We start from the raw sequence: 26,554 nt of genomic DNA, 5'->3' as shown, positions 1-26,554 counted from the left end.
ACCGGATACGTGTTTACATTAAACGGTGGAGCTATAAGTTGGTGCAGTTCTAAACAAAGCGTTGTAGCGGGATCTACATGTGAAGCGGAGTACATAGCTGCTTCAGAAGCAGCAAATGAAGGAGTCTGGATGAAGGAGTTCGTATTCGATCTAGGTGTCATACCTAGTGCATCGGGTCCAATGAAAATCTTTTGTGACAATACTGGTGCAATTGCCTTGGAAAAGGAATCCAGATTTCACAAGAGAACCAAGCACATCAAGAGACGCTTCAATTCCATTCGGGATCTAGTCCAGGTGGGAGACATAGAGATTTGCAAGATACATACGGATCTGAATGTTGCAGACCCGTTGACTAAGCCTCTTCCACGAGCAAAACATGATCAGCACCAAGGCTCCATGGGTGTGAGAATCATTACTGTGTAATCTAGATTATTGACTCTAGTGCAAGTGGGAGACTGAAGGAAATATGCCCTAGAGGCAATAATAAAGTTATTATTTATTTCCTTATATCATGATAAATGTTTATTATTCATGCTAGAATTGTATTAACCGGAAACATAATACATGTGTGAATACATAGACAAACAAAGTGTCACTAGTATGCCTCTACTTGACTAGCTCGTTAATCAAAGATGGTTATGTTTCCTAACCATGAACAATGAGTTGTTATTTGATTAACGGGATCACATCATTAAGTGAATGATCTGATTGACATGACCCATTCCATTAGCTTAGCACCCGATCGTTTAGTATGTTGCTATTGCTTTCTTCATGACTTATACATGTTCCTATAACTATGAGATTATGCAACTCCCGTTTGCCGGAGGAACACTTTGGGTGCTACCAAACGTCACAACGTAACTGGGTGATTATAAAGGAGTACTACAGGTGTCTCCAAAGGTACATGTTGGGTTGGCGTATTTCGAGATTAGGATTTGTCACTCCGATTGTCGGAGAGGTATCTCTGGGCCCTCTCGGTAATACACATCACTTAAGCCTTGCAAGCATTGCAACTAATAAGTTAGTTGCGGGATGATGTATTACAGAACGAGTCAAGAGACTTGCCGGTAACGAGATTGAACTAGGTATTTGGAATACCGACGATCGAATCTCGGGCAAGTAACATACCGATGACAAAGGGAACGACGTATGTTGTTATGCGGTCTGACCAATAAAGATCTTCGTAGAATATGTAGGAGCCAATATGGGCATCCAGGTCCCGCTATTGGTTATTTACCGGAGACGTGTCTCGGCCATGTCTACATTGTTCTCGAACCCGTAGGGTCCGCACGCTTAAGGTTACGATGACAGTTATATTATGAGTTATGCATTTTGATGTACCGAAGGTTTTTCGGAGTCCCGGATGTGATCACGGACATGATGAGGAGTCTCGAAATGGTCGAGACATAAAGATTGATATATTGGAAGCCTATGTTTGGATATCGGAAGTGTTCCGGGTGAAATCGGGATTTTACCGGAGTACCGGGAGGTTACCGGAACCCCCCGGGAGCTATATGGGCCTTAGTGGGCTTTAGTGGAAAAGAGAAGGGGCAGCCCAAGATGGGCCGCGCGCCTCCCCCCTCCCCTAGTCCTATTAGGACAAGGAGAGGTGGCCGGCCCCCCTCTCTCTTTTCCCCCTCCGCGAATCCTATTCCAACTAGGATTGGGGGGGGGGGAATCCTACTCCCAGAGGGAGTAGCACTCTCCTGGCGCACCCTCCTTGGCCGGCCAGCCTCCCTCCCTTAGTCCTTTATATACAGAGGCAGGGGCACCCCAGAGACACACAAGTTGATCCACGTGATCTATTCCTTAGCCGTGTGCGGCGCCCCCAGCCACCATAGTCCTCGATAATATTGTAGCGGAGTTTAGGCGAAGCCCTGCTGCTGTACTGCATCAAGATCGTCACCACGCCGTCGTGCTGACGGAACTCTTCCCCGACACTTTGCTGGATCGGAGTCCGGGGATCGTCATCGAGCTGAACGTGTGCTAGAACTCGGAGGTGCCGTAGTTTTGGTGCTTGATCGGTCGGATCGTGAAGACGTACGACTACATCAACCAAACGCTTCCGTTGTCGATCTACTAGGTATGTAGATCATACTCTCCCCTCTCGTTGCTATGCATCACATGATCTTGCGTGTGCGTAGGAATTTTTTTGAAATTACTACGAAACCCATCATATGATCCAAACAACAAGAAGTTGCCAAATTTTTGGCCATGCCCTTGCATTGGTCATGCCAAAAAATTGGTGGGGCAAGATGGGGCACAAACCAAAAATACCCTAAATGTTGGCCGACTAAAAGGCGACATGTTCAACAGTTAGGTGTGGAGGACATGCGCATGTTGAGATGGATGTGTAGCCACACGAGGAAGGACCGAGTCTGGAATGATGATGTACGATATAGAGTTGGGGTAGCACCGATTGAAGGGAAGCTTGTCCAACATTGTCTGAGATGGTTTGGGCATATTCAGCGCAGGTCTCCAGAAGCCCCAGTGCATAGCAAATGGCTAAAGCTTGGTGATAAGGTCAAGAGGGGTTGAGGCAGATCGAACTTGACATGGGAGGAGTCTGTAAAGAGATATCTGAAGGACTGGAGTATCACCAAAGAACTAACCATGGACTGGGGTGCATGGAAGCTTGTTATCCATGTGCCAGAACCATGAGTTGGTTGCGAGATCTTATGGGTTTCACCTCTAGCCTACAACTTGTTTGTGACTAAAGGCTTTGTTGTTGTTGTTAATTATGTGTGTGATCTCATGTATTCATTTTGCCCACCTAATCTAAGAAGTTATGCTTGACTCTTCATGAAAAATCAAGATGTGGAGGCTACCATGTTGGACATTGATGGCTTGCTGCTCTTCTTTTGCTTGCAAAGGCAAAAGAAATTTAAATTTGTGTGTAAACTTTGAATTGTAATGTCCTTTCATAAGATCGTGAACTGTTGTGTACTTGTGTGGGTGGAACTTGAGATTTGGGAACTTTCTATGTGCTAAAATGATGTTGTTTATTTGCTGAAATGCTACTATTTATTGTGCTGAAATGTTGCTTTTGTGATGAAATGCTACTATTTTTCGGGCTAAAATGTTGCTATTTTTTGGGTGGAATGCTGCTAAATTTCTAACAAATGTTTTTTGACACCTGAAACAGTAGGAGATGCTCCTACCATATATATTAATTAAAGTATCAAAAGGTCTTACAGAGTCATAACCTTACATCCATCGCCATGAGAAAAGCTGGGGTGGTGGGGTTAAGATAAAAGAAAGAAAGGAGAACTAAGTTAGGAGATACTAGTTACAAAAGAGTTCAAAAAGGCTTTGTGTTTTTCTCCCACCCTATAGCAAAGTAGGGAGAGATCTTCTTTCAACTGAGCTAGCCAAGAGGTTTTTGAAGGTATGATCCCTTTGAAGTGCTTGTTATTTCTCTCTTTCCATATGCTCCAAGCAGCCTGTAAGAAAATTTCCATTAACATGGGCCTTTTCCATGTGGATTTTGCTTTTTCTATCCATTGTAGTCTTGTGTCTTGTAATCTCCAGTTGATGCCAAGGTGCGACCAGCATTGTAGGCTGAATGGACATGTGAAGAAGAGGTGTTCTAGGGTTTCCTCGATTGGTGGGTCACATAGGAGGCAGTTGTAGTTATCTCCAATGTTGTAATGTCTTCTCTTGAGCATATTTCTGGTGTTGAGTCTGTCTGAGAGGAGAAGCCAACCAAAGACTTTGATTTTCATGATCACTTTTGATTTCCAAAGTCATGTGTAAGATTGATGAGTGTTCCTATAGAAAGAATGTTGCTTGAAGGTGGGTTTCCCCACAGGGATGAAAAGCCTGTTTGGGACAGGGACGGGAAGTTTTCTCTCCCCATGGGGATGGTGTCATAGAGACGGGGATGGGAGGGCAATACCTAACTGGGTATTCCACACTCAACTTTAGGTTGTCTTGGGGTTCCTGATCTCAGAACCAAAACAAAACACTATTGACAAAGAACGTATTTAAGTTATTTATCCAGCATGACATTCCCTGGGTTGATCTAATATGGAGAGAACATGGCAATGCCAATGTCCCCTCATTTCCTACTAATAGAGGATCCTTTTGGTGGAAGGGTTGTTGTTCTATCTTGGGACATTTAAAGATATGACTAAATGCAAGGTCTTCAAAGGGACGTTTGCTCTTCTATGGAATGATCTCTGGCAAGATAACAAACTCCAACACATTTTTCTTCAACTTTATTCTTATTCTAGAGGTAAGGAGATTTGTGTCTTCGGAGCCCAAGAATATAAGCCCAGGAAAATATACATGATATGTTCCATCTTCAAATGTCTACTTTGTTGTTCAACAATGTAATATAATTCATGCTCAATGACCTACTAAATGGCCTTATGAGCTATGATGACAAGGATCACGGGCGACGCCAGCATGGGGTCGTGTATGGGCGGCCGCCCTTGGTAAATTTTGAGGATCTAGGGTATCCCACCTACTGCTTTGGCGTGGCCACCATGGGAGGCGAGCAGATTCGCTTTGAGATGAGGTTGAGCAACGAGCGAGAGGAGAGGAAATGAACGGTTCGCTAGGAGAGATACACGATAGGCCACGATTCACTAGGAGATGGGCCAATCAAGTAAGGCCCAATGAAAGATGAGATTAGCCCCTTACTTTTTATCCGCAACCTCGACTTGATGTTTCCAATTGCAAGGCATGGCGCTCCACTTCTGCCTTCCCGTGGCGTTGCCAGGTTCGTCCAAGTACTGGATGGAGAAAGAGAATGGAGTCCCTTGTTTCTAGGGCCGTCGGCTCAAAACTACAATCGAGCCAACATTGGCAACTTAGTGGCAAAAACATGTCTTATCTTTTGTTTGAATAAGTGTCATGTTGTGCTAAGATTTAAATTGATCTACTTTTTTACATCTTTAACGTATTGCAATGGACTTGAAAATTAGACATTTTTTGATAAATAATGAAAGATTCAACAAGCGGGAGTCCAAGTTAGACTTTACTAAAAAAAAATTGTGTTATGTTTCTTTCTCTAGTTCTTGAGAATGAAACTATTTTGAATAATTAATTGTGTTGATCATGTTGCCTGAATGCACAATTGACAATTTAATTTTATTGATTGTGTTACTTGATTATATCATGGCTTCGATTTTTTTTGTTTCTTTTAAAAAGTCCGCCCCAAGTATCTTTAAATCCTGGATCCACCACTGACATGGATATATGGTTCTTTCAAGCTCATTCCACCAAAAAGGCATATTAAAAAAACAAAAAGGCATATAATGAGATGATTGGAGGCCGACCACCAGCCCCGGCTCCATTTAGATGGATATGGAAATCTTCATCTCTTTTAAATCAGAATTTTTCTTCTACCTCCTAATTTATGACAAATTTAAACACCAGAGACCTCATAACCAGAAAAAAACATACATATTGATGACAGTACATGTGTGTACTGAAGAGACCAATGAAGATTTGCTTCATATCTTCTTCAGCTATGAATTCAGTTAAAACTTCTGGTTGTCCCTAAAGATTGAATGGAAACCGGAATTGGAACTGCTTAAGATGCTTACTGAAGCTAGAAACAGATTGGACATCATGTGCTACTAGGAAGCTCTTATTGCTGGGTATTAGGCTTCAGTGACATTAGCTTCAATGAACATTTTGGTTTAATCATAAAGAGAGCTAAACATAGTTTGGTGGAGGGCATGCAATCTTGGTTAGATCATTTGTGACATGCCCTTGTCTCACCCAACTCCACTTGTATTACCCCTTTGTATAAACTCCATTTATATAATGAAAGAGTCACAACAGGGGACTTCCCTACTGTTTTTGCTCAAAAAGATTCGTATTAATTCCCAAGAGAGCTACAGAGCCACTATTGCCTTGCAAAATATACTCAGTTAGAGAAATAAAGCAGATACCGAATGTGCATAGCAGCCCGAATTCAAGGTGCAATATGCACATGGGCGCCTTTTCAACTGAAGGACAGATGCCAGAACAAACAAGGCAGCAGACTGATAAGTTAGTTGGCACCAATCGTCTCCATAACAAACAGCAAATTCAGAACGGTGATCAGTCTGAACTTGCTGCCCTGATCTTTCCATTTTGAAATCAGTATTTTCTGAAACAGCACTCCAGGAATTCCATATGTCAAGTTTTCACCACCATGACCTTATGGTTGATCCATGCTTGGAACCTGCATCCGCGGACTATGATGTGCATGTGGGATGCTAACATCTTCAGGTAAAAACACAGCGGTGTCCCACTGCACTTCTGCTATTTTCCATGTTAAGAACTTCAAGTTGAAATAATCACTACTTAGCATGTATATATTTCAAACATTAGTGAATAGCCTAATAAGGTTTAATGAATGATCAAACAAAGGATACGTGCTGTTTCCCACATGTCAGTAATACTAACATCACCCTCTGTTAGGAGCCAGTAATCAGCATCAGTCTGCAAAATTGTGTAGCATTATAGTTCCGTCATGATCATTTTTGATATCTTTGCACAAGAGGAGTATTACTATAGAGAAAAACTTACTGTATGCTTCTGCAAACTTAATAGTTAGTTTTACAAATAGGATTTGCATGTGAGAGTTCAAGGGACAAAAAAGGTTAACAGAAAGAGCAGAACAAAAGTTTGTACAGTCATGCATAATGTTGTAACATTTTATTTGAATTTTATGATACAGGAGAAATTTTCAAAAATAAACTAGAAAACCGGACTTACATTAACATCTGAAGGGATTATCCTTGTCATCCCTCCATAATCATTTGAAGAACTAGGATCTTGTGGAGTATTCTGCCTGTGCTGAATATTATATTCCACATTGATTGATTTGCTGCTTTGTGTAGCGTTTGTTGCATGTAAGTCTTCACAAGGTCCAGGTTTTGGGACATTTGTATGCCTTGGAGGTGTTGCAGCACCACCCAAATTCTCAAATCCATCGTCAAATTGACTAAAAATACAACAGGTTCTGATCAGGTAAAATTCAGTACAAATATTTAGCTCCACTACAGGAATGCAGCATTACCTAACTAAGTAAACATCTATTGGACCCAGGGTACTTCTTAATACGATTCTGTATCTCCTCTGGAGATAATCACCAGCCTGTATAGGGAGCAGATACACAAGAAGTCATTAATCAGTCCACAAAACCATTTGTGTGTGCAAATCTCCACTAATTTTACTAATCCTACCTCATCAGGATCAGGTACTTCAAGTGTAGTACCATGAGGAGCTTTTATTGCAATTAGAGTTTCATTCTGAAAAGCCCGAAATACATGTTAACATACAGAATCACTGCTGTAGAAATACTGTAAAGTCAACTGCAAATGATAACAACTAACGTGTGACATTGTTCACCCATGTAAGTAGAGTAGCAGACCTGAAAGCAGGGTAATCCCTTGATATCATCTTCCGTCACATAGAGCCATCTAATGGACAAATGAAAGTCAGGTTTTATACATCATTCAACATTGACGCAACACAAGAAATACAATTACCTTTGACTGTTCTCATCTTCCGTTAACCCCCTTAGCTTTTCGCGCATATCACTGCAAAAAAAAAAAAAACAAGATTCCAGGTTATATCATGCTCAGATTGTATGTTTTGTAGAGAAGCCCAGAATTTGAAGTTTGTTGTTTGCAACACTACCAACCTTATACGCTCATCTAAGGCTTGCTCCTGCAAATTAAGATTTTCAACTTCTGTCTGAAAGAATAGGTTATACAATACTGAGCTTGATATCCTTATCATAATATATCTCAAACAAAGTATTCAGGTGCGCGTAGAATTAATATGTCAATTTCAGTAGGAATAATAAATTCACATGAACAGATACCTGCAAACCTGAAAGGCCATTATCTAATTCCACTCCTGAATCATCCAAGCCCCTGTAATGTTATGTGAGATTAGCTTTATATAACACACCAAGTGGTAAAGAAATAAGCCTAAATGAAGGAAGACAAGTTCAAGAAAGGAAAATAGCATTACTTCCAACGAATTCTGTTTTTAAGTGTCTTTTCTATAAGACCAATTCCTTCGAGGACATTTGTGATGTCATATATGCGTCGCTTTTGAACCTGAATAGTAGGAAAAATATGTGAAATTTGTATCAATTGGAAGCAATTAAGTATCAGCTGCAGTGATAACAGTGTGTATGTGACCTCTAGTGTTTCTGCAGCATTATTCAAATCTAGAATGCCATCCTCAGCTTGCTTCAGCAAATTGATGAACTTCTTTGTCAGAAGTCCTGAAGATGGATCAGGGTAGATATAAGTAACAGTGCACAGTAACATGGAACACAAATTAAGATGTAACCAAATCCTGGAAGATCCAAGTCTGCAAGATACATATGAATGTGGGGTCAGACTTATAGCCGTAGGGCCCACAACAATACAGCAGAGCCACCATAGGAAGCGCAAATAGCAGGGAGACTCGGTTTCCCTTAGCCTTCAGTTTGAGTCAGAATTTAATTAGTTAAAAGCTTCAGAGTCCGTTTAGAGAGAGAGAGAGAGAGAGTCCAGATTGTAATCGGTTTGGTTTTGGCTTGATGGCCAAGTAAGTCCGCCTATAAGAAGGGACTTAATCTGGTGAATAAAGCAAGTCAATTCAGAGCATTTTCTTTACAATAGCTGCCTAGAGTAATTATAAATTTGATTTCTTCCAATTTTGGTATTAGATACATTTAAGATGCCTGGGGACGAGGTCCTCAACACCGACGCCGTAGCCCAGATCACAGAAATCTCTGATCAACTCAAAGCTTTTGTGGCCCACAGCACGGAGGATCAAGCACTCGCTTTCCTCAGCTCTGGTGGCTACAGTGGATTCTTTGGGGCGCCCGTCTCTACCCCAGCGCAGGGCCTGGCGATGGCAGGGTCTTCTCTGGCACACCCGCAGGCCAGACCAGCACGACTTCACTGCGCGCTCTCAGCCCACCATGAGGCACGTCCTGCCCACCCACCACCTCCACCCAGATTGCTTCCAGCCTGTGCCCCAACCCAAGCCACACCGCTTATCCCGCGTACCACCAGCTGCTGCCACCACAGTACCATGTTCCTCCCTCAACCTACCCAGCAGCAACCCCTTTAATGCCTGGAAGCCGCCCTCGACCCAGCCTACAAAATAATGCCTCGCCTCTAACTTCCGTCCCACCATGCCCTTATACTCATGTTGGCTCTTGCTCTAGTTCGGTCCTCGCTTCCACAAACTGGATTTCCCCACGTATGATGGCTCCATCGACCCCCTCGGTTGGCTCAACCGGTGCGACCAACTTTTCCAGGGTCAGCGCACACACGAGGTTGACAAAGTTTGGACAGCAGGGCGACGCTAAATTTTGGTACTTGTAGTTGGAGCGTGACTATGGCATACCAACATGGGAGCGGTTCAAGGAGGCTTGCCACCTCAAGTTCGGGCCATCTCTTCACACATTTGCCCGCCTATCATCACCCCCTCGGTTGTTGACTACAGCAGCAAGTTCATGGCACTTCTCTGCCGTAACAGTGAGCTTTTTTCGCCAGCCCAGCAGTAGTTCCAGCACACCACAAGCTTGCCTGAGGGCCTTTGCCAAGACGGCGAGCTTCAGCGGCCATTGACCTCCACTCCGGTATTGCCTTCGCCAAGGCGAATGAGCGGCACCATCGTGCACCTTCTTCGGCGCCACAGCCACAGCCTCCTTGGACTCGTGTAGCGGCGCCTTGTATTGCCCCTGCCCCAACTCCGGCATCAGCTACCCCGGCACCACCAGCACTTCTCCATCTCACTCCAGCCGAGTTTGCCGAACGGCGTCGTGAGACATCTGCTACAACTGTGATGAGCCTTATGTCCCGGGCCACCGGTGCGCCAAGCTTTTCTTCATCGAGGTTGACGACTTCGCTCCACATGACCTTTGCGACAAGGATGGATCAAAGTCCCCCACCCCCCAGTCTCGTGCCATCACCGGCCTTTGGAGCCTTCACACGATGGACATAATGCAGTTGTGTGTCTGCATCAAGGACACGACATTCACTGCCTTGCTAGATACAGGCTTGACACAACTTGATCGACTCTAGTGCTCTACTGCCTACCAGCCTTACTCCGGAGGTAGACCCCGTCCTCCGTATGATGGTGGCCAACGGTGATCAGGTCGCCAATTCAGGACTCTACCTATGACATTCCACTGCATATTGAAGGCTTGACATTCCACTGCATATTGAAGGCTTGACATTCCGCAAGGACTGTTTCACCATTCTGCTCGGCAGCTTCGACACCATTCTTGGTGTCGACTGACTCCGGAAGTTTGGGCCCATTTTTTGGGACTTCCATCGTTTTCACGTATCCTTCCACCTCCACAGCACCCATGTCACGTGCCCCCCCCCTCCCGGGAGGGTCGTGCATACACTTTTGAGACAGGATTCGGGACCCATGGATGATATGCTCAACGAGTTCGTCCACCTCTACTACGACGCTCCCACCGGCCAGGACCCAAGACCACCGCATTCGTCTGCTTCCCAACGCCACCCCTGTTGTCGTGTGCCCATACCGGTATGTGCGGTTGCACAAAGACGAGCTCAAGTGACAATGTGCCAATATGCTTCACCAAGGCCTTATCTGCACCAGCGACTCCGTTTTTTCTTCACCTGTCCTTCTCGTCAAAAAACATGATGGCTCCTGGCAATTTTATGTCGACTACTAGGCTTTGAATGAGCAGACTGTCAAAGATAAACTTCCCATCTTGGTGGTTGACAAGTTGCTCAATGAACTCCATGGTGCTAGGCTCTTCACCAAGCTTGATCTGCGCTCGGGGTATCATTAGGTGCACATGCACCCAAATGATTTCGCCAAGACAGCCTTCCGCACTAATGATGGCCACTATGAATTGGTTATGCCTTTTGGCTTAACCAACACACCAGCAACTTTCCAGGCTCTCATGAACGAGATCTTGCAACCCTTCATTTGTCACATCGTCCTCATTTTGTTATGACATACTGATTTATAGCTCATCACAATGAAAGCACCTATGAGCACCTACGCCACCTTGGTGTTGTCTTTCAACTCTTGCGGCAAACGTGTCCTTTTCCTCAAGCAAAGCAAGTGCACATTCAGCACCACAAGTGTGGCTGACCTAGGCCATATCATCTCTGCTGCGATGGACGTAGACAAGGTGCGTGCAATAGTTGGCCGACTCCATGTTCAGTTTGGGCCTTGTGCGGTTTTCTCAGCAACAAGTTCATCAAGGACTTTGGACTGATCATCGCACATCTCACGCACCTACTCACCAAGGACATCTTCCGCTAGTGTGTCGAAGCTGAGCCCACCTTTCAAGAGCTCAAGTGCGACATCAGCAAAGGTGCAGTGTTGCACATGCCCAACTTTAACAACCGCTTCATCATTGAATGCAACGCCTCAGGGACATGATTCGGTGTGGTCCTGCATCAAGGCGTTGGTCCCCTAGCCTTCTTCAGCCGCCACATTGCCCCTCGCCATGCTAAACTGACTAGATATGAGCAGGAGCTCATAAGCCTGGTTCAGATTGTCCGCCATTGGCACCCATACCTGTGGGGTCACACTTTCACCGTTTGCACCGACCACTACAGCCTGAAGTTCCTCCTCGACCAGCGACTCTAGACGATTCTGCAGCACCAACAGGCCAGCAAGTTGTTCAGATTTTATTTCACTGTTCAATACCGGCCAGGCTGCCTGAACATTGTCGCTGACGCCTTGTCCAGCCGTGAAACCAACGCTCTCCAACAATTTGTGCTTTGTCACTGCCGCTGTTTTCCATCTTCGACGATCTACAGGACGAGATCAACATCGCCCTGAAGCTCTTAGCCATGTGTGACAGCATCTTAGCAGGCAAGCTAGCGACCCAATGGAGTTGTGCGGACAACTTGATCCTCCATGGAAGTCGAGTACATATTCTGGAGACGTCCCTGACATTGGTTGCAATCCTCAAGCACACCAGCACGGCTCATGAGGGTGTGCAAAAGACACTACATCGCCTTTGCGCTGACTTCCATGTGTTGTGTGATCGTCACCTAGTAGCTGATCTGGTGCGTACTTGTTCCATGTACCAGCGCAACAAGACGGAGACCCTTCACCCTGCTGTCCTACTTGAGTCCTTGATGGTTCCCTCCTCTACGTGAGAGGATATCTCCATGGATTTCGTGGAGGCCCTGCCGTGCATGCATTGCATGTCTGTGATTCTCTCCGTCATCGATCGCTCCTCCAAGTATGCACACTTCATCCCGCTGCAACATCCCTATACCGCTAGTTCATTGGCACGCGCGTTCTTTGAGGGAATTGTACACCTTCATGGTCTTCCACAGTCAATTGTGAGCGACCAAGATCCTATGTTCACCCGCGCTTTTTGGCAGGAATTGTTCAAATTGTCCTGTGTTCGGCTACACATGAGTTCAGTTTTCCATCCGCAGTCCGATGAACAAACTGAGGTGGTCAACAAGGTCATTGCCATGTATCTCTGTTGCTTAACAGGAGATCAACCGCGTCGCAGGCTGAAGTAGTTTTCGTGGGCAGAATACTGCTATAATACATCACACAACTCCTCACAACGTGCTACATCTTTTGAAGTAGTTTATGGGCATTCTCCACCTTGTCTCTGTGACTCTAGTCCTGACAATTCCCAAGTGGCAGCTGTTGACACAGCCCTTCAGGATCGTGATTCTTTCCTCCACGATGTGTGTGAGCATCTACTTCAGACCCAACAACAGTCCAAAGGTCCAAGCACTACTATGACAGTAGGCATCAAGAGCTCTCCTTTGACACCAGCGAGTGGACATGCCTTCTCCTTCAGCATCGGCCGGCAGCATCTCTACCAGCAGGGCAAGTTGGCACCGCGTTTCTACAGGCCATTTCAGGTACTTGAGCACATCGGCTCAGTCGGGTACAAACATGCCCTCCCTGTTGGTACACATTCACTAGAAGTGCACCATATCAGCCTGTTCAAGAAGTTCCACAGGGATCCCCCCCCCCCCCTCCACCCCCCTCTGGCACAACTCTTGTGTTGCCTGAGATTGAGCATGGTCATGTCACGCCTGCCCCTGCCAAAGTTCTTCGTGGAAGCCTACGTAATGGTGTCAAGCAGGTCTTAGTCCAATGGTGGGTACTTCTGAAGATGACACAACCTGGGAGCCGTTTGACGAGTTCGCTGCTCGTTTTTCCCTCCTTCCAGCTCGAGGGCGAGCTGTTTTTCGAGAAGGGGAGTGATGTTATGTGGGGCCAGACTTATAGCTGTAGGGTCAAATCTAATTAGCTAAAAACTTCATAGTCTGATTAGATAGAGAGAAAGAGTCCAGATTGTACTCAGTTTAGTTTTGCCTTGATGGGCAAGTTAGTTCTCCTATAAGAAGGGATTTAACCCCGATAAAAAAAGCAAGCCAATGTGCAGAGTATTTACTTTACCATAGCTGCCTAGAGTAACTAGAAATTCGAGTTCTTCCAGAATGCTGAATTGTAACATCTCATCCTAAAACAAAAATCATATAGACGGAGAGTATTGTCATCACCTAACGAACTGTCATAGCGGCAAGTACCAGCAGGAGTTGATGGATTGAGTGGTGAGCCTGTACATGAAAAGATGTGCATGTTTAATCTTTTGCTGCCTGAATAAATAGGCAAAAAAGAGTTTGGACTTCAGAGCAAATGGCACTCAAGAAGTTTTCACTTACCAACATTTGGCGTAGGTGTCTGAGGCCCAGCTTTATTGTTCTTAGTCTTTGATTTAGAATTCTTAACAGCTTTTCCAGACACTGGGGTGAGTAGCGGATTGCCAGTAACTCCAGTGGTGACAATCATACAGTCACTCGACTCAGCCGCATTATTTTCTTCGCGTGTGGCTTTTCTTTTTAGCTGCAGAAGAGGGGACTTGTGTTATATGATGGTAAGACAGACTAGCTGACGTCTGGCAAGGATGTCTATCATTAACTATTTCAGATTTTGGAGAAAATGCATCAGCTCAATCACATACAAAATCCAATGACCTGACAGCATAATTCCTGGATGTAACCTAGAAGACACACAAAGAACTAGGAGCAACTGGCATCTCCATAGTGGCACTATATCATTTTATTGCACAATTGAACCTAATTTAATACACTTAGAATCCACATAGAGACAACTTTGTGCAGTGGTATTGCAATGACAGAAATCGCATGTGGAAACGTAAGTGTATTGCGAAACGAGTAAACAGCTCGTATGTATTTGCAGCAAACAATTAGGATAAAAGATACCAGCATAAGAATTATTCAACAGCAATGACAGCCAAAATAGTTGCCTACGTTGTGTGATAATCCTACACCAAATTAGTTCATTAGATTCAGAGTATTTATAAACCATTTGAACAGTGTAGCCTATGACTAGTTGAAGCTTTGACCTATCTTTATTCAGTTGAGGGCAATAAAATGTACACCCTCCGTTGCACAATATAAGATTGTTTTTCAAGCTAACATAGCTTGAAGCTTGAAAACCGATCTTATATTGTACTACATGATAATTATCTCCCTATCAGAGCATTATGCATGTCTTCAACAGTTGCACTCATCTGGTAGTTCGAGCTTGCACAGAATCAGGTATAAGCGGCAAATGGAACTCAGCTGCTCTTCACTGTTACTTGCTGAAACTTGTTCAGTTGATGATATTATATTATTCTTAAACTGTTCAAGGTGCTAGACACACATGTTTCATCCACCATACAGGCTGCAGAGAAGGGTTGAACCCAAAACATACATACCAACATAAACCGATAAATCATTTCTGTTCGAGCTCAAAGGAGTTTTTGCAGAGCAAAAATACATATAAATTGCGGTTCAACCAATTCTTACTGCCAGCCATGTCATGCGGAAACAGTTGGCAAGTACTAATGAGGCTATATATTATTACCATATGTTGCCTAAGTATCTGTTTATTCAGGACCTCGCTGCAGGCAACATGTACAGGTGACAGAACTCTTCCTCTTTGTACCATTGAAGAATTGACATGAAACTTACCCACCATTCCAATTCTTGCTGTGGCACGACAACATGACATGAATATTTATTTTGTCGATCCACGTCACACAATTAACATAGTCCATGTTTATCTAACATGTAAACAATTGTAGGCACTGGGCATTCAAGCTTCCGAAAACAGAGACAACTTTGGGGAGGACAAGAAATTGAGAAAAAAATAAGGAATCTGCAAGTGGATCCTTCAGATACACTCATATCAGCACATACACCCAACAAAACCCGCAAGCTCAGAAACATTTGGTGTCTACAAAAACAGCTCAAATCACACACAAGCTCAGCAACACCCGCAAAAAATTAGAAGGAGAAACGAATAAATCGAGATCTCGTTGTGGAGCAGAAGTATCTCACCTGCGTCCGGATAACAAGCCCCTCATCAATATCGCCGCCAACACCACCGGAGCCGATGCCGCCGGAGCCAGTGGCAGAAGGGGTAGTCGGCGCATGAAAGCGGTGGTAGTCGTCGGGTGAGGCGAAGGGAGGCCGCGACGGCGTGGAGAACACCGGGGGCGGGCGCAGCGACTGCAGGATTTTCTGCGCAGCCGGCGGCCTGCCGCCCCCCGACATAAGCCCGATCTCGCGATCGCGCGCTGCGGGACCCCCGACTCCCGGGAGCGATGGGCGTCTTCGGCTTCAGAGAAGGCAGGAGGGCATCGGGGGGGGGGGGGGGGGGGGGGGGGGGGCTCGCCGGAGATAGGGTTCCCGTGGCGGCGGCGGCGGCGGCGGGTAGGTGGGTGGGGTTAGGGAGGTGGGAAGGGGGGGGAATGGGGGGGGGGGGGGGGGGGGCCGAAAGAGAAAGAGAGCAGAAAACGAGGGAAGTGAGCAGAAAACGAGGGAAGGAGGGAGGGAAATTAAGTACTAGGCGTTTGGGGGTATCGGGGTTGGATATGGAGGGAACCCATTAAGCAGGCTGAATTTCGAATGGGCCACTTCCGTCCGCAACACCACGCATCAGGACGATCTCCTTCTTCCTCAATTTTGCCCTTCCATGTTTATTATTTCAGAATTACTTGTCGCATAAATGGATGAAAATAGATGTATCTAGAATAAAAATACATCTAGATACATTCATTTCAACAGAAGGAGTATTTTTTTCTCAAATGATAAGTGTCACACATGTGATATGAAATGACATGGTCCAAACGCTTTTATTATTATTTATTTTCCCACGTCAAACAAACCGACAGATCATCAAACAGATGACATCGATGGATTTTTTTTTTGTTTGTCAGACTTAAAAGTATTTTATCTTTTAAATAAAAAACTGATTAAAATCGTTTCCATCATTAAATCCGTCTCGAATAGATCTTCAAAATTATATCTCATATTAATATGTTTCGATGACTTTTTTGGAGCCAAAACTTGCCATGATGTTACACTAAAGTCGTCATAGTGTTTACACTAAAGTTGCCATGATATGTTTCATCTATTTTTTTCTAGATTTATAGCTAGCATTGTATTTCAACTACTTTTCTCAGGAAATTTTATTAATTGATCATGGCAATTTTTAATAATTAACCACAACAAATTTAATTCATGAACGATGGCTATTTTTAGTAATTCATCATGTCAACTTTAGTTTATAAATCATGGCAATTTTAGTGTTTTGACCATGTCAATTCTAGTATTTTGATCATGAAAATTATTTTTTTATGAACCATGGCAAAATTTAGTGCATGTATCATGGCAAATTTAGGTAATTCATCATGGCAATTTTAGTTTCTGGTTCATGGCAGATTTGAGTCATTGAATATGCATTTTTAAAATAATTGACGACGGATTTCTTTTTAATTGTGAACCATGTCAAAATTATTGCATGGATCATGGCAAATTTTAGTAATTCTCCTTGGCAAGTATAGTTTCTTAATCCTCTTTTTTATAACATGTCAAATTTACTTTAAACGTTGAAGAAAAAGTAGTAAAAACATATCATGGCAACTTTAGTATAAACGCCATGGCAATTTATGTGCAATAGACATGGCAACTTTTGATCGCCAAAAATATCATCGAAATATATCGACATGGGATCTAGTTTTGATGTCCTTGTCGCGGCAGATTTAATGATGAAAACGGATTTTCAATCAGATTTTTCATTTAAGAGATAAAGCATTTTAAAGTTTAAAAAACCTAAAAGATTCCCGTTGACATCATCTATTTTTATCCCTGTTTGCATGCATGTGTGAAAGAAACAAAAAGACTGACGTATCACAAATGAGGGGCTAGAAGGGCATTTGGCCCGACCTTCTTCAGCCCACGCATGTAGGCGGAATTGCTTCGTTGTCGGAGGGATTGGCCACGGGTAGCCTCATTCACTCCCCTTAGCATTTCAAGACATCGGGGCTAGCAAAGCCCCTCACACCTTCCGAACATGCGGCCGGCTCCCAGAAGACAACGCGCTCTTAAAAGGCGGCTTCAGGGGGGCGGCTCCTAGCGGACGGCCCCTCCTCCCCTCGGAATCTACACCTCATCACTATGACAAGATGAGGCATGGCTACGTGGCCTCCCACTCCCCCGGATCACGGAGGAGCGTGGCTACGGTACGAGCTGACCAAGCGGACACTTGCCTGCCCAGCGCGGCACTATAGCCATGTGGCTCATGACATGGCCCTCTTCAACAGGGGCCATGTGCCCACGACGGGCAGTCGGTACGGCCCGCAAGCGGCGGGCCCTACCTATCTGTGAGCTCCCAGAAGACGGTGCTCCCCTAGAAGGTGGCTTCAGAGGCGGCCAGCCTCCAGCAGCCGGCCCTTCCGTCCTCTCGGAGTCCACGCACCATTAATCCGACGAGACGAAGCATGGCTACAGTAAGCGCAGACCAGGCGGCGGGACTATAGCCATACGGCTCCCAACAAGGCCTCCGTCATCAAGGGCGAGGCTACAGCAAAAGGCAATCAGCGTGGCCCGCAGGCGGCGGGCCCTACCTGATGCGGAGCATCCCACGTTCATCCCCATGTACATTCCGACTACTCTCCAAACTCCAAGTGGACATATGACAAGACCTCGAACATACGCCATTGGACACAAGGTAAACTCGCTCCTTTCCGAACCATCACTTTCTACATGTGAGATGTGGCTACTACCTCCAACGTGTGTTCTATGCATGATCAGGTACTTGGAGGAAAGCCACGAAGTCACCACATCCAACGGAACAGCTAGCGAGGACGCCAAGTACAAGGACCAAGAGAAGAAGATGCATGAAGCTACAGCCACCGGACGACCGGCCCAGCCCGGACGTCCGGCCCCTGAGGACCCGAGCCGAATCTATGGACGACCGGAGCCACCGGACGTCCGACGACTCCCAGCGCCCGGACGACCGCCAGACACCGGACGTCCGACACTCTCCAGTGCCCGGACGACTGATGCTGACCGGACGTCCGACACCACTTGTCCAGAGCCAAAACGCCGGACGTCCGACATGCACCGGACGACCGGACCCTCGTGAGCCACCGGACGTCCGGTACCTGTCGGACGTCCGACGCCTGTGCGCCCGCCCGTGTGTTGGGCCGAAGCCACTTACCCTTTCATTCGCCTAGACTATATATACTCCTCCACCTCCTCCTAGTTAGGGCAGCGTTGGTTTAGCTCATACTTAGAGATAGAGCTACGCTCATCCATATCAGATCTCCTCCGTGTGAGAGACTGCGGCCTCTTCGGAGAAGATCCCTTTGGATTCAAGCCCCCTTTCTAAGGGAAGATCCCCCCGTGGATTCAAGACCTCCTCACGGAGAAGACCGGCTACCCTTGTATCGTCCTTAATTGTCCGTGGATCGTGTATCTTCTCTTATGTATTCGAGGATCTAGCGCATGTGTGATCATTCTTGTTGGTTTGAGTGTTCTCTTGTGTTCCCCTTGTGATTTTCCCCTCATTTCCCTCCTTGTGTTCTTCGTGTTCATCGCGGGATCCGCTTCTTTCGTGAAAGATCGGCCTATAGGGTCCCTACCCTACGTCATCTTGGCATCAGAGCTTAGGTTTATCACGAATTTGGAGCCCCTACCCTCCTTTTTCTAGCTTGATTTTGTTGTGTTCTTCCCCAATTTCGAAAATCCCCGCCAAAAATAGCCCCAATTTTTTTTGTGATTTGTTGGTTTGATGATGTTTTGTTTATTTTGATCCATGGATTTGCTTGGTTTCAAGTGGATCTAGCATCTCCCCAAGTTTCCCCATCTTTCATCCACGAAATCTCATCAATTTTGACCCCAAAATCATCATTTTCTGCCCAAAATCGCGCCCTGGATCTGAAATTTCGCGTTGACCCCGACCCACCGGACGACCGTCACCTTACCGGACGTCCGGAGCCGCAGGAATCACCGGATTTCCGACCCGACCGGACGTCCGGCGACCGGACATCCGTCCATTTCCGGACGTCCGCTACCTGTAAAAACTGACTTCGGCTGATTTTTGTTTAGGCCATAACTAATTCATCCGAACTCCGTTTTTGACGTTCTTTAGCTCGTTTTGCAGCTCTTGATATCCCCCCCCTTCCCACAAAAATACAACCAACATCTTTTGACTCCATCAAATTTTGACAATTTTGCCATTTTTGCCTAGGGCTTCCACCACATCATCCGCTACACCACCACCGACTTCCGCAACCTAACCAATTTTGTTCCCCATCACATTAGTGGTTGCTTGAGGAGTGATTTGAGTCTCCTAAGGTGTCTAGGCTACTTAGGACAGTTGCTTCTTCATCAACCACCACCACCACTTCCGCATAGACTTGACCACTATACACTTCCGCCACCCCAACTTAACCCAATTTTGGTTGTGTTGTGAGTTGTGTCTCCTAAGGTGTTGCGGCTACTTAGGGACCGTGCTTCCAACTCTGACACCGTGTATAGTACACCACCATAACCTCCACTCCCGCATTGCGTACTCCACAACCCATCATTGCATTTCCACAATCCCTTTGAGCTTCCGCAACCACCACCGCATCCCGCTACCACCATTTTGACATTTGAGATTTTGAGTTCGCGGCTTTTCCGTTTCCTAAGGTGTTTCGGCTACTTAGGGACGAGTCTCCATCAAGATCACCGCCACTCATCATCGACACGGACGGTAACCTCCATATCATCTTGGTATCGTGGTATCCCTCCATTTGTATATTCCCTTGCCATTGCATTGATAACCCATAGCCCATTTTGCGTCACTTGCCTATCGAGACTAGCCATTTGAGTATTGCCGGCAACGTTACTTGTGCACATTAGTGATCTACACCATACATTGTATACATACCATATCATATTGGTATCATATCATCTCGTCTGCCTCAAGTTTGTTCCCGCATATATACAATTGCTACCTTGGTTTGTGCATTTCGCAAAGTGGCCATACAAAAAAAAGAGAATAAGCTTTTAAGCAAAAGAGAAAGAGCAAAGAAGCTTGTAAGCAATAGCCATAGCATCATACCACATTGTCATATAAGATCATCTTGGATCATAACACCGGGAACCATATATACATAGCATACTTGAGATAGAAGTCGTTGCATTTTTGTCTCCTATAGGTTGTGCACAAGTGTCGTATCCGCCTATTGAGCAATCATGCTAGCGTCTCTCTAGAGTTGTGCAACAAGAGCATTTTCCGTGGATTCCACATTTTAAGCTCATCCTTGGTTGCACGACCCCATTTATCTATCCGTGTGTGCGTTTCCGTGTGCCACCCATATTGCTATTTGGTCTACTTGTTACACTTGCGAATTTGTGAATCTCTTTCAACATTATTGACTCTTGCTAACATTTTACATCAAATTTTTGTGCCACTATCCTCACCGAGCTCCACCATAAGCCTTACTTGTGTAGGTGCGAGAAACCGACAAGAATTGGTACCAATTGTGCTATTTCCTTGTCCACATTGGAGTGATCATTGATCCACTTTCAACTTCGGTCAAGGTACATTTGGTATTCGTTCTTCTCTTTCTACCACTCACACTTTTCTCTTGGAGTGATGGATACGCAAGGCATTTCATCTCCGGTCTTCGACAACAACGACGGCGTGAACAACTACATCACCACTGCGTCAATCTTCGATCTACAACGACAAATGCAAGGCACACAATCAAGATTGCGAGAGCGCATCGAGAACCTCTCCATTGACATTCGCCACTCCGAAGCGAGGAAAAGGGACTACATCGACAACAAGCTTTCCGCACAAAAGGAGGAGCAAGATGCAAGGATGGAGGAGATTCGGGCCTTGATCAAGTCTACTTCCCCTTCGTCATCTTCAAGGCGGCGGCAAGCACATCGATCCTCTTCGGAGCGCCCAAGCGACACAAGCGCAAGTCGTCCACGTCCACAACTCCATGGCGACCACCATCACGATTGTGATCCATCTCGTCATGAAGGGCATGTCACCTCCAAGCAACATGTGCACGACGACGACGAACGACATCTACTACGAGCTCAAGTGCGACAACGCCAACATCAACATGAAGATGCTCGAGATGCGCCTACCTACAAGTCCCAACAAGCCCTACTTCACGCCAAGTCCAAACTTCATGACCACAAGAGAAGACCGCGAGACAAGCACCACCAAGAGCACGCTACAGCTACAACAACCACTTCGGCATCTTCGCCAAGTGCTATCAAGGCATCTTCGCCTTTGGACGTACGGCATCTTCACCTACTTCCCACGAGTACGCCTACATTAACTTCATCAAGTCCAAGGCGACCACCTACAAGTGAGGGAGACACTTCCATCTTCGGAAGCCCCTCAAGGAAGATGGCCGAGCATGGAATTTCCCTTCGGTCATGGAGACGAGCTATGAGGTGCCACATCATATGGACCTCCTACAACAAGACGGCGACAAGAAGGTCGACCTAGGGCCATCCCCTTCGACCACGGCGACGAGCACGAACCTCTTCAACAACATGAAGACGGCGCCCATATTGGACTCATACTCCGAGTCAAGCTACGAGACCGCTCATGAGACCTTATCTTTGGTCTTCGGGGAGAGTGATGATGTGCCATCTTCGGCCTTCATCCATGGCTACGACCACGACATGATTGAGCATGGAGACATTTGCACCAACATCTCTCCGACAACGACATGTGACGAGATGCCCCAATTGCCATGTGAGGAGAGCCACCACCACATGAGTGACATGAGTGACTCCAGCACACGTGACATTGAGAGCATTTCCTATGAGAGGATGAGTGTGACCACCACTAGCCCCACACTTGATAGCATGCCACACATCCTATGTGAGGTTGAGAGCCATTTGAGTGACTCCACCAACCATATGAGTGAGAGCATCCGAGAGGGAGTGAGTGAGCCACAACACTTAGTGAGCGAGGTAGTTGACACGACATGTGAGGCCACTTTGATTTCTAACGACTTAACCTCTACTCCTAGTGTATTTTCTTCTTTGGTGTTAGGTCTCCTACTTGACGACATGCCTACCCTCGACGAGTCCATACCTCCAATGGAGACAATGATGTCCATGGTGGACGATGATGCACCCCCACATGGTTCCATCAAGATGAAGATTACAACGAGACGATTTTCAACACCTCACCTACAACACATGAGCGACGCTCCAAAGGTAACATAGGTGATGGTACTTCTCTTGTCCCACTAGTGGACTATTTTGCGAATGATTGCTTGCATGATGTTGACACACCTATTCCCATGCTTCATGCTAGTGCGACTTCTTCATGTCATGACTCACCTATTTATGATAAATATGATGATGAGCATGTTGATTTGCCTAGTTGTGATGCTATACTCCATAGGATATCATGTGAAAATTCTATTGGTCACTTCATGTTTGACAATCCATTGAACTTGTCATATGCTATGAGTGAGATCTCCCATATAGCCTCATTTCAATCTCAACATAGTAACTATGCATGCCCCATTAAAATACATCCCATTTACACTTATGGCATAGATGACGAGATGATGGTCATTGGCTTTTGCTTCTCTTGTGATGATATTGCCATGCTTCCTTTACATGATTTGCGCAATTCATCTACTATACCATGCCATGATCACATTGTTCCAAATATGCATTGTTTTGGATGTTGTCAATATTCTCCATGTGATGTTGCTACTCATGCTCATGAGGAGACCCCCATAGTTTCCTCATACATATTAGGAGATCTTGATGCATTTCATACTTTGCATGATTCCCATGATAGTGTACACCATATGCATTCCATGAATAACAATGCTCTAGATATTTCTCATGATGCATTACATCCTTTGAGTTTCCATTATGACATACATCATAACAAACCTCTCATGATGGATGACATGTTCCTATATCACGCATCTCATTTATATGAGCATTGGCTATTTTGTGCTAACAAACACACGCACGTGCACATCATGATGGATGATGTGTACATCTACCACGCACACACAATTTTCCTTTTGTCTTTCTTTTGTGTAGGTACTCACGTATACTCGTCAACTTCTCAATCCCATGAGTTGACGAAACGAGCTCTTGAGAGCAATGATGACTTGGGATCCCGTGGAATTTCATTCCCACCATTCCTTTTGCGCAAGGACTACGCGCATCTCTTTTACTTGTCTCTCACATGACTATGGGCTATTTACCAATTGTCACCTTATGCTCATTTTCCCGTGTTCACTTTGCATGTTATTTTTACTCCTATGCCTTTGCCATGCAATTGTGACCCTTGCTTGCATCTACCCATGATTCACCATTATGCTACTCTTATGTGTATTTGCATGCTTGGTGGAGATCCTTGTTGCTATTGCCATGTTTATCATGTGCCTCATGCTATTGATGCTATTTTGCTCACATCTTGCCTTTATGCTTGTGAAATGTCTTGTGCATTATTCATGACCCCTATTTGCACACATGACATACTTGACATGATTCCTTCTAGTACGTTACATCTTCTCACTACTAGCTTGCTTGCCTTGATTCACATGATTGCTTGCTTTGTCGCATCACCCATGTTCCATTCTTACTTGCTTTCTTGGGTTGATGACGTATATATTCATGCCTCTCACATGATATATTTTGTTCATTGTCGCTTGCCTCCAATTGTTGCATCTATGCTTATTGATCGTGGAGACTTGGACACCTTACTTGTGATGCATGCTTGCTTGCCTGCGCCTATTCTATTTGGTTGTTCTCACGTCATATGCCTCCATACTATGAAATGCTCTCTTGTCCTTTCTTATGATGAGCATGATGCATCCACTTGTTGGGTATTTTACCGCACAAATGATAGGTTTTCCGCTAACCTCATTTGTTTTTCCGAGTGTTTGTCATGTTCTTTCATGTTGAAGGATTCACAAGGCGATACCGTCATGACACAATTTGGTCATGTGGAGGCATACACGATGTGCAACACCAACATTTGCAAGAATCTCCTAAAGGTGAACTCCTTCCCTTTGAGCCATCCTCAAATATGCATATTGGATGGGTCACTCTTTCATTGTTGTTTCCTTCTTCTTGTCTACATGTTACATCTATTGGATGGAGGACCGACATTGGAGATGGAACCCATGGACCTTCAAGTTGAGGAGCGCTCGGATTTATTGGATGCACCTTCGAACCTCCACTCATGCCACAACATCGAGCATTGGTATACCAACACCTCCATATTTGTTGATTGTGTTCACACATGTCATGCTCGATGGACATATCATACACATGACAAATTTGCATCTTATGCATGGATTGACTCACATCATGATTGCCTTGTTGCATCTTGTATTCCCATGTCATCCATGATATATGAGCTTGTGCATTTCATTAGCAAATTTGTTGTGATATACCTTCATGGCATATTCATACATCATGATCTTATTGCCTACCATCAATTGCATGATCACATCATATTGAGCATCCATTGCCATATTCATGCTTTTGATAAACCGTCTCACTATGACATCATTTTGCACCGTGGTTGCATTCACCATATTCTTGCTTTTGCTACCATGAATGTTGTGCATACATTTCCATATCTTTTGGATAAGCTTCATGCACCTTGTCATGATCAATCTTGTTGCACGGACTCATTCTTACATGATGGACACTTTGTGTGCTCTAACCATTGTATTTCCGAGTGTCGTTTGTGTTTGCTCTTTTTGCATGTATACCACTCCGGCGACACCTTGGAGTACTTGGATTGCGCAACGTCTTCCACTCCGTCCAACTACATGTCCGTCCACGACTACCGTTTCCATGGTGATGAGGATCATGATCCGAGGTCGGATCTTTCCCAAGGGAGGGGAGATGATGCGGAGCATCCCACGTTCATCCCCATGTACACTCCGACTACTCTCCAAACCCCAAGTGGACATATGACGAGACCTCGAACATACGCCATTGGACACAAGGTGAACTCGCTCCTCTCCGAACCATCACTTTCTACATGTGAGATATGGCTACTACCTCCAACGTGTGTTCTATGCATGATCAGGTACTTGGAGGAAAGCCACGAAGTCACCACATCCAACGGAACAGCTAGCGAGGACGCCAAGTACAAGGACCAAGAGAAGAAGCTGCGCGAAGCTACAGCCACCGGACGACCGGCCCAGCCCGGACGTCCGGCCCTCGAGGACCCGAGCCGAATCTACGGACGACCGGAGCCACCGGACGTCCGACGACTCCCAGCGCCCGGACGACCGCCAAACACCGGACGTCCGACACTCTCCAGCGCCCGGACGACCGACGCCGACCGGACGTCCGACACCACCTGTCCAGAGCCAAAACACCGGACGTCCGACATGCACCGGACGACCGGACCCTCGCGAGCCACCGGACGTCCGGTACCTGTCGGACGTCCGACGCCTGTGCACCCGCCCGTGTGTTGGGCCGAAGCCACTTACCCTTTCATTCTCCTAGACTATATATACTCCTCCACCTCCTCCTAGTTAGGGCAGCGTTGGTTTAGCTCATACTTAGAGATAGAGCTACGCTCATCCATATCATATCTCCTCCGTGCGAGAGACTGCAGCCTCTTCGGAGAAGATCCCTTTGGATTCAAGCCCCCTTTCTAAGGGAAGATCCCCCCGTGGATTCAAGACCTCCTCACGGAGAAGACCGGCTACCCTTGTATCGTCCTTAGTTGTCCGTGGATCGTGTATCTTCTCTTATGTATTCGAGGATCTAGCGCATGTGTGATCATTCTTGTTGGTTTGAGTGTTCTCTTGTGTTCCCCTTGTGATTTTCCCCTCGTTTCCCTCCTCGTGTTCTTTGTGTTCATCGCGGGATCTGCTCCTTTCGTGAAAGATCGGCCTATAGGGTCCCTACCCTACATCACGACCTATCGGTCGGATTCTCGGCAGCCAGCAAGATCCACCAGGCGGCGGGCCCCAGCAACCGGCGAAGAACCCAGTGACCCTAGACACTGACGTCCGGGTCCTACACCTGGCGTATTACCATTATACCCCTGAGGGTAGGTGTAGGATTGAAAATATGTCTAGAGGGGGTGATTAGACTACTGGACCAAATAAAATCTAGCCTTTTCCCAATTTTAGTTCTTGGCAGATTTTAGCAACATAGCACAAGTCAAGCAATCAACCTACACATGCAATTCTAAGAGTATATCAGCGGAATGTAAAATAATTGCATATGAA

At 45.6% G+C, this 26,554-nt stretch overlaps 1 protein-coding gene across 3 annotated transcripts; it reads right to left on the bottom strand.

Moving 5' to 3' along the window:
* Nucleotides 1-5,310: 5,310 nt before the first annotated feature.
* LOC125513081 (transcription factor E2FA-like) lies at nucleotides 5,311-15,663 on the bottom strand. 3 transcript variants are annotated; one of them, XM_048678129.2, is made up of 14 exons: nucleotides 15,342-15,663; nucleotides 13,656-13,836; nucleotides 13,494-13,550; nucleotides 8,157-8,242; nucleotides 7,984-8,072; nucleotides 7,832-7,883; nucleotides 7,649-7,701; nucleotides 7,494-7,544; nucleotides 7,376-7,424; nucleotides 7,188-7,253; nucleotides 7,022-7,098; nucleotides 6,718-6,946; nucleotides 6,375-6,441; nucleotides 5,311-6,258 (listed from the first exon to the last, which is right to left on the bottom strand). In XM_048678129.2, the coding sequence occupies exons 1-14, from the start codon at nucleotides 15,555-15,557 to the stop codon at nucleotides 6,158-6,160; spliced, it is 1,374 nt and encodes a 457-aa protein (XP_048534086.1). In that variant the 5' UTR covers nucleotides 15,558-15,663; the 3' UTR covers nucleotides 5,311-6,157. The 3 variants fall into 3 exon arrangements, with proteins under 3 accessions (XP_048534086.1, XP_048534087.1, XP_048534085.1); XM_048678130.2 differs by having other exon boundaries at nucleotides 5,311-6,261; nucleotides 7,649-7,674; XM_048678128.2 differs by having other exon boundaries at nucleotides 5,311-6,261; nucleotides 15,342-15,662.
* Nucleotides 15,664-26,554: the final 10,891 nt, after the last annotated feature.

Source organism: Triticum urartu, chromosome 6A (genome assembly GCF_056163025.1).
Source record: "Triticum urartu cultivar PI428250 chromosome 6A, HENAU_Tu73, whole genome shotgun sequence".
NCBI classification, from domain to species: Eukaryota; Viridiplantae; Streptophyta; class Magnoliopsida; order Poales; family Poaceae; genus Triticum; species Triticum urartu.
The sequence above is the reverse complement of the archived record's forward strand: the minus strand, read 5'-3'. Positions and strand labels throughout refer to the sequence as shown.